Source organism: Panthera pardus, unplaced genomic scaffold (assembly GCF_024362965.1).
Source record: "Panthera pardus isolate Hobbes unplaced genomic scaffold, ASM2436296v1 HiC_scaffold_24, whole genome shotgun sequence".
NCBI lineage: Eukaryota > Metazoa > Chordata > Mammalia > Carnivora > Felidae > Panthera > Panthera pardus.
Genome location: NW_026526810.1, coordinates 65,352,473 through 65,361,115, shown reverse-complemented (window position 1 = coordinate 65,361,115; position 8,643 = coordinate 65,352,473). Strand labels below are relative to the sequence as shown.

Below are 8,643 nucleotides of genomic sequence, written 5' to 3'. Positions count from 1 at the left end.
CAGCAGGTTATAAGTCTGAGGCTGCTGGTGGCTGTTTTTGCCATCACTTGGCCAAAGCTTACTTCGGAATAAAGCCAAAAAAAAGAAGAGCTAGTGCAGGGCAAGTTATGGGTGACATCATTTGAATACTTGGACCCAGACTTCTTGAAGAGGTAGTTAGCTTGGGTTTTTCAGTTTTTTTAAGCCAACTAGTTTTTTGGTTTTTTGCTTCAGTCACTTTGACCTGGGCTCTTTCTTACTTGCATATGATGTGGAAAATACTGGGGCTCAGAGCCGAAGGCTAAGAAAGAATTCTTGAGCCATCTTCAGTGCAAAAAGGTAGTTTTATTAAAGCAAAGGGACAAGACCTGTGGGCAGAAATTGCTGCATTGGGGTTGTGAGGAGTGACTGATTCTACACTTGGGAGTTGGGAGAGGTCAAGACAAAGGGAAGTTTCCAAAAGGACTTTCATATGCTAAAGAAAACTCTCAAGATCCTGGAGGCCTGGCTATTGTCAAGCTAAGGTTGTTTTCCCTCTAGGAAAGTATTAACATTAAGACAGTAGGAGTTGCTGGAGGAATGTTCTACTCTGCCTGCCTCAAGTATTTGTCAGTGGGCTGCAGGTTATAAGGAAATTTAATGTGATCTACATTTCTTTCTGCCTTTGTTCCCCACATCACTATACAGCATTATGTACAGTATTTTTCTTTAATACTTCAATTTTACTCATAATAACCCTGGTTTGGTAACAATATACTTGTGCTCATCTGCAAAAGCGACTGATTGAGCAAATTAAGGTACATCCCAAAGATGTAAAATTTTATAGCCATGGGAACTCATGCAATGGAAAAACTATTTATATGGGAAAGTATTTCAAAATATATTAGTTTTGCACTAGAGGTAAAAAAAAAATCAGAAAAAAAGCACTCACAGCAATACCCAGTCCTATGAAAAACAGCTCAAAAAGTTACAAAAAAAGGTTTTCCTATGATAATTTGGGTTTTTTAAAACTACATTCTTCATTGAATAACACAATGTGACACTTGGAACATTTATGGAGCACCACTGCCAAAAACCGTGTTTTAAATTTAAGATGTAATTGGGGCTCCTGGGTGGCTCAGTTGGTTAAAGGACCAACTTTGGCTTAGGTCATATTCTCCTGGTTCAGGAGTTCAAGCCCTGAATTGGGCTCCTCACTTACAGGGTAGAATCTGCTTGGAATTTTCTCTCTCCCTTTCTCTCTCTGCTCCTCCCCCATTTGCGCGCTCTCTCTCTCTCTCTCTCTCAAAATAAATAAATAAACTTTAATAAATAAATAAATAATTTTGAAATGCTATTGAAAAATGCATCAGACAAGTTAAAAATATTAAAAATTCACAAGCCAAATAAGCATAAACTAGTATTAAGGTACAAATTCTCTATGTAGAAGCATAATAATGGACTACTGTTAATTCTACTTTAACTTTAACTAATAATGATAAATGAAATCAGGTAGTATGCAATTACACCCTAGAAAGAGTGAGAACAGTGTGCATATTATACAAGTGTGTGCACATTATAGCACCATTTTCATGCATTTCTTTCTCAAAATATATCTATGCATCTGTCAAATTAATAAGATTGACAGGCTGTAGCATTTGCCACTCTCTGGGGACGCAGAATGTCCACTGATTAATGAACCATACACACAATGTGTGATTTTAGGCAAGTTAGCCTCTCTGAGGTTTAATTCCTCATATCAAATAGGGTTATCAAGAGTACCTAAAGCATAGATTTGCTCAAACTACTAAGTGAAATAATCCATATTCTGCACCTATCAGAATGTGGGGCACACATACATATGCAATAGGTGTTAGCTACTATTATTATTACTATTATTATTATTAAGTATTAGCTATTGTTATTATCAATATAATATTGTCATTATTAGTCATTTTCTGTATACCATATAGTCTCTGTTTCCTCTGAGTTAGCCCAGAATCAACTTTTGTTGTATCATGTTTATTGAGGAAATAAGGAAAATACTATCAATGAATTAACTTCATTAAAAAAAATCCTATCTGTGAATTAAGGAATATTGTAGGTACTGTTGCCATTGAACTGAATAAAATTCAGTCTCTAATAAGTAAAGCTTGCTCTTAAAACAAACAAACAAACAAACAAACAAACAAAGAATACACTTAGGGTTGAAAACCTAAGGGAAAAAAGAGGAAATGGTCAGCACTACCTGGGCAAGTTGGGGACAAGGACTTTGAGAAGAGGAGACACTTCAGAACACCTTGAACACTAGAGAAGTGGCTGAGTGGGGATGGGCATTCCATGTTGAGGGACCAGTTATTTTTATTACTATTTTGAGAATTACTAAGGCTTACAGACATCCTTTCTGTGTTTCCTCTGGTTCGATAGAATAGCATGTTTTTTCTCTGGAGAAGCTGATGATTCCCTCTCTATGCTCCTGGTACCCCAACCACTCACACTCCCCCTTCCCCTGACCTCTGCACAGATGCTGAGGTCTGAGGTTTCTGTAAACCTCCCTCTGTTACTCCTGTCACTGTGCCCTCCATGAGAGCACACAAATACATCGCAGCATCCTCCAGCTGGGCGTCTGAGATCCTGAGACTGAAGGATTTGTCTGCCTTCTGGAAGTTCACAGAGAAGCGATTATTTGTTGCATTCTCTTGCTTATTAGCTTCTTGGCGAATAATGAGAACCATCTCCCTGCTGGGAGGTTGTTTGTACCAGAACAAATAATAATTACTGTCACTAGTATCAAACGTGCAGTCCAGGGTCACAGTCTCTGCCTCATGCACAGACATTTCTGGTTGAGTCTGGGTGACCTTCTGGGCCATGCTGGATCCTGTGGGAAGGAGGAGAGGGTATCACGCCAGATAAGGCAAGCAGACTCACAAGCTGATCCCATTCCCTACCACCTTTCGTCTTCTTGATCAAACTTCAGGCAATATCCATAAACTTCTTTGCCCCCAATAGCCAGCATCAATGAGGAGGTAAGATGCCTGTGTTACTGATCTTTCTTCCTATTTCCCAGTCCTGTTGGATAATAGTAAAAGCAAATACATGTGCCTTTCTTACCAAGATAGGTGGAAACCACGAATACCCACAGCAAACCAGAGCAAACCATGCTGGCGGCTCTCTCTTGCAGGGTGAAAATTCTCCTGCTCTGATCTGAAACCGGGGGATCAGCTGTGCTCAGTGATGTCACTGCTCCAGACCAGGAAATGTATGGCAGGTGGGTGGTTGGTTCTGTCTTGCTTAAAGAAGTGCATCAAAGCTTTTTGTCTTTTGCTTCAGAGAATGAAAGTTTGGTTGTAGTGGCAAAGAAAAGAGATGTCAGAACTGTAATTTATTCTGAGATAACAATCAAGAAGTGAAGGAGCTGGTAAATTGTTTTTGTAAAGATGTAATCTAGGAGGAGAGGATGGGGTGGGTGGGGAAAAGACAAGCAAAGCTAATGTAACGACCTCAGTTTTCTCTGCCAGCTTTCTCTCTCTCTCTCTCTCTCTCTCTCTCTCTCTCTCTTTTCTTTTCTTTTTTAAAGTTTGGAAGCCAATATCCTAATGGTCTCTGGGTTGCCATACACAAGTTTTGGTTATATTATTCTTTGACTGATTCTGTATTTTAATTATTTCTCCAAACTTCAAAATAATGATAAAGACAACAGCAATGCTCAGATAGTCTAGAGAAAATTGGAACCAGGATTTTGATATCTAATGCACTGTTATTTGCTTGAAGAGTTTATTTTTTATTTTTTTGTAATTTGAGAGAGAGAGAGAGAGAGAGAGCGCATGTGGGGGAGGGGGACAGAGCGAGAGAGAGAATACCAAGCAGGGTCCACACTCATCCTGATGTGGTGCTCCAACCCATGACCTTGGGATCATGACTTGAGCTGAAATAAAGAGTCTGAAGTCCAGCTGACTGAGTCACCCAGGCCCCGCTCTCCCTTTTTAAAGAATATCTGGCTTAGGTGAGGTCAATGAGCTCTAAAATACCAGTGGCAAATGTTCCCATAAGGACTTTTGTGCACATGTATTCATGGCTGCGTAAATGAAGAATCAGAATAATTGGTATAAAACTTATCTGGGAACAGTCTGTGCTGCCCATTTGACAGTGTTTCATTGGCACACCATTTTTCCTCATGCACACATTCTCCTATGAGGAGACAACGGAGCTAAAATGAAAACTCATACGTATGGAACCACTCATTTGCATTAATTTTCTCTTCCTACCAAGTTTTTGTCATCCAGTCTTAAAAAAGGCCATCTCTGTGGTCCAGCTTTATGTAAACTTTCCCTCTGCATAACAGAAAGGGGAACAAAAGATAAGTTAAAAGCTGTCTTGCTGTATAGGGCACAGTGGCCTTACGTCTTCCAACCTGTTTATAAGTTCCACTCGGGAAGTGTGGTGAATAGTAGGCATTTTGCCACCGACGCTGCTCTTAACATCAGAAAACTTAAAGCACAGCCTGGTGAATTGCTGTAGTTGGTACAGTCCTTTCTCCTGTTTGTTTCATGACGAAATTTCTACCATGCCTACCATTTTCTGGTTGGGGTCATACGACATTTGCAAAACTGTGATTATTTTACAATTTCTCCCTTTTTCTCTTTAGTTTTTATAGGAAACTCTAGATTGATGGACTGTCTTTTGTCTCCATCTCAGCCCCACTGAAGCTATGAATTCACAAACGAGGCTCTCAGGAGGGAGTGTTTTCTGCCTCTTGCCTGCGTTCACTGCACATGCGATGGTGTTTGGGGATCCCTAGCCAGAGCGTCTTTCCCTGATCCTCTGGGCCCCACCAATCAGAATTTTAATATCTTCTATCCATCATCTGGTCAGCCCCTAGCTGCCACAGCTGATCAGGCCACTGAACTCTGAAGATGGAATAAGATAATTCATATGAAAGAATTTTCAAGTGGGCAAATATGGGGGTGGGCAGAAAGCTGAATTTACCTTTCTCCTTTTTCTTTTTTTAAAAGATAGATATTATATCTAGATGATCCTTGCTTTTGTTTTGTTTTTTTTTTCTTTTAAGTCAGAACAGTCATTAGGTTGGGTTGTTTAGGAAACCTATAGAAGGTGGTGAGCAAATCCAGATTATAGATTATTAAGCAGAAAGGAAGGGTGAAGAGAATAGAGGAAGAGGTTAAAAAACAAAAAACAGGGGCTCCTGGGTGGTTCAGTCGGTTGAGCCTCCGACTTTGGCTCAGGTCATGATCTCAGTGTCCATGAGTTCAAGCCCTGCGTTGGGCTCTGTGATGATAGCTCAGAGCCTGGAGCCTGCTTCCGATTCTGTGTCTCCCTCTCTGTCTGCCCCTCCCCCCACTCATGCGCTCTATCTCTCTCTCTCTCTCTCTCTCTGTTAAAAATAAATAAACATAAAAAAATATTTAAAAAAAACATAAAAAACCCCCCAAAACAAAAAGCAGTGCCCCATGCGGGCAGTCTGAGAGAGTTTACTGTGCTCCCTTGGGATAGCAATAGTATCTGGCAACTACCATCACAGGATTCCTCACAGGATTTGACTATAGAAAGTCAAAACTAGGAGAAAAATATGTGGATATCACATGTCTACTCTCACGTTCTCATGGAAGAAGTTTGACAGAGGCAGAATCTAAGGTGCTTCAGCAACTCATGGCCCAAGTGCGAGAAGCTGCTCGAGACATCAGGACACTCTCTTTTGGCTGGGTGGATCTCACGGAAGAACACTGAGGGTCCCGGCCCCAGTCACATCTGCCATCTCCTGTGTAGTATTCTCATGATCTCATTTCCGTATTTGAAAATACAGCGAACAAAAAAACTGGTGAAAAAAATCTTTTTAAAAAGTTTTATTTATATTCTTTATATTCACTGACAATTTTCTTTTGTCAGTGGAGATGATGGGGACTGTTTACTAGCTTCCGACTGGTGGTCCCCATGCAGGGTGTAAGTCCCAGTGCACTTGGGTGCTCTTTGGGGACCGTGAGCTTCCTCTAGCACAGAATTAGGTGGCTGAGTCTCTCAAGTGCACAGTCTGGATGTGCAGGGAGGCGGGGAGCTGGGACTAACACAGGATCATCCCTTGTGCTCCAAAGCCCTGTTGACCCAGAACAAAAACAAAAGCATCAGATTTATTTTACACACTTTCCATACTATACCCGTGGATCTGAAATACTGTTCAAGCAATTACAGTAAATATTAAAATTCTTTCCTCCTTGGATCATCAGTTTTAGGAAGGATTTTTTTCTCTTTTTTCATTTGGTGATTAATTTTCTTAAAAAGAAAATGTTAAAGAGCGGATTACAAAATTCATTTGTTCTTTGAGTCCCTTCTACAAAAGATAGACACTAGTTCTTGGAAACTTCTGGGTCCTCTGGGTTCCTGACGACATAAATTCTCCCAGCTGGGGGCACCTGGGTGGCTCAGTCGGTTGAGCATCTGACTTCGGCCCAGGTCATGATCTCGCGGTCCATGGGTTTGAGCCCCACATCGGGCTCTGTGCTGACAGCTTGGAGCCTGGAGCCTGTTTCAGATTCTGTGTCTCCCTCTCTCTCTGACACTCCCCTGTTCATGCTCTGTCTCTCTCTGTCTCAAAAATAAATAAACATTAAAAAAATAAAATAAAAAAATTCTCCCAGCTGAAGCCACCAGATCATAAATGTGGCTCCTAGAAGCTCATTTATTTTTGGCCTTCCTAAGTCCACGGAAGATTTGATTCTGGAATGTGGAAATCTGACCTAGACTCTTCAGATAAAGAAGTGTTTGTTCCAGAGTTTTCATATGTGTGAGGGACAGAGATGCTGGAATAAGAGACAGGTTTTTGCAAATAACTGTTGTCAATGAATGCAAGCAGTGCTCTCTTCAGGTCAAAGAAATAATAACAGAGGCAATTCCTATGATTTAGTCCTCTACACAAGAAGAACTTGGTTTTGTCAAGAAATCTGTTCTGGAAGTAATGTGTTTATATAAATTTCAGAGTTCTGTTTACACTCAATGAAGAGAACTTGATATTTAGAATGTACCTTATTCTTCCCTTTATCACTGCTTTTAAAAATCCTACCTTTTATCCTGTCTTACCTTTTCAAAGAAAACTTTCTGTGACAAGGTTAGAATGTACCGATTTTTCTGCTTAATATTCTGTCATGAATATATGATGATTATTAAATATGTTTTAAGCATAATCTTTAGCTTTACCGAACACTTCCCATCTGCCTGACACTGTGCCAAAAACATTGAGGAATGTTGAAGAATACAAGGGAAAATTCTGTCCTCCTAGAGACTAGAGTAAGAAGCAAGATCGGTACCTTGAAACAATACCAAATGCTTACAAAGGTAAGTCACGGGGCACTTGGGTGGCTCAGGTGGTTGAGCATCTGACTTGATTTTGGCTCGGGCCATGATCTCAGGATCATGGGATCAAGCCTGCATTGGTTGGGCTCCATGCTGTGTTTGCAGCCTGCTTGGGATTGATTCTCTCTCTCTCTCTCTCTCTCTCTCTCTCTCTCTCTCTCTTAAAAAAAGAAGGTATATCACTGAGAGTCAAATTGTATGGTTCAGATTCAATGTCTAATTGCATGACATTAGAAGAAAAGGAATTCAAGGATTCTCTGTTAGAGATGAGTCTTTGGATGAGATAGAGCCTTAAGGTGTGCTTATATAGGACTAATATGATTTAGCCAGCCTGAGATATACATAAAAGTATATTTGGCAAATTTGGGTGAGCAGAACAAGCAGAAAAGAAATTCAAGAGCTTGAAGTGTTTATGGGTCAGTGAGGAGAACAGACTGAAATAGAGCTATGTTTTGGGAGGAAGTAAGAATGAGGTTTAAAAAGTAGAGGGTGAGCAGACATAGGGAAGGGGATAATGATAAAGAGAGTTTAGATTTGGTATGTAAAGTTTCTGTGCAATGAAAAGACATGATCACACATCTGCAGAGCCTGGAGTTTTATATATGTGACCTGTTTGAATCAGATCAGACAGATCTGTTGAATCACATGGAAGATTTCCAATTAATCACTCAAGTACCCACCTGCTGTTATTAGCAACCAGCCCAGTAAAGTTCACCTCAAACTCTCTTCTGTTCTTTCTCTATTAAATTTTCAAAGAATGTGTTAATTTTTCTTGTCCCCAAATAGAGCCTGAAGCAAGGACTCAGGTGAAAGTAGTTTATTTAGGAAGCGATCTTAGGCAGCAGGAGTGAGAAAATCGGTAGCATAAGATTGGAACTTGATTCTGCCCGGATCTCCTGGTAAGCACACAGGAAGTCCCTCTGGGGCCCTCTGCTGGAAGGCAGGGAGCTAGGGCATGCCTTGGTTCTCCCTCCCACTGGTTGGGACTTGCCAGCAGAGGTGGTAATTCTTCTTTCAGGCTGTGCTTACCCACAGCCTGAGTGAGCTCCTGAGGAGTCAGAGAAGGCTCTGGGGTAAGAAATAAAAAAATACACAGTGCATGTGTAATGTTGGATGTTATCAGCTTGAGATGGGTGTGAGTGTCCACAGAATTATCTACCATACCTATTGATAGAATCGGAGCTAGGCATTTGGACATGACCACAAAGCCCATCAGATGTTGATTACAATGCTTTTCTTTGCACTACTCAAGTGGGTGTTTGCCCTGTATTATTTTCACTACGTCACTGAGTCTTCAAGGTTGTGGTGGACTGAATTCCATCT

General features: G+C 40.7%; 1 gene segment (V, D, J or C); it reads right to left on the bottom strand.

Moving 5' to 3' along the window:
- Positions 1–2,450: 2,450 nt before the first annotated feature.
- Positions 2,451–4,413, bottom strand: LOC109255653 (T cell receptor alpha variable 38-2/delta variable 8-like). The segment is given in 3 exon segments: positions 2,451–2,836; positions 3,070–3,248; positions 4,370–4,413. Coding segments are annotated over 3 exon segments (609 nt in total).
- Between the last annotated feature and the right edge of the window lie 4,230 nt (positions 4,414–8,643).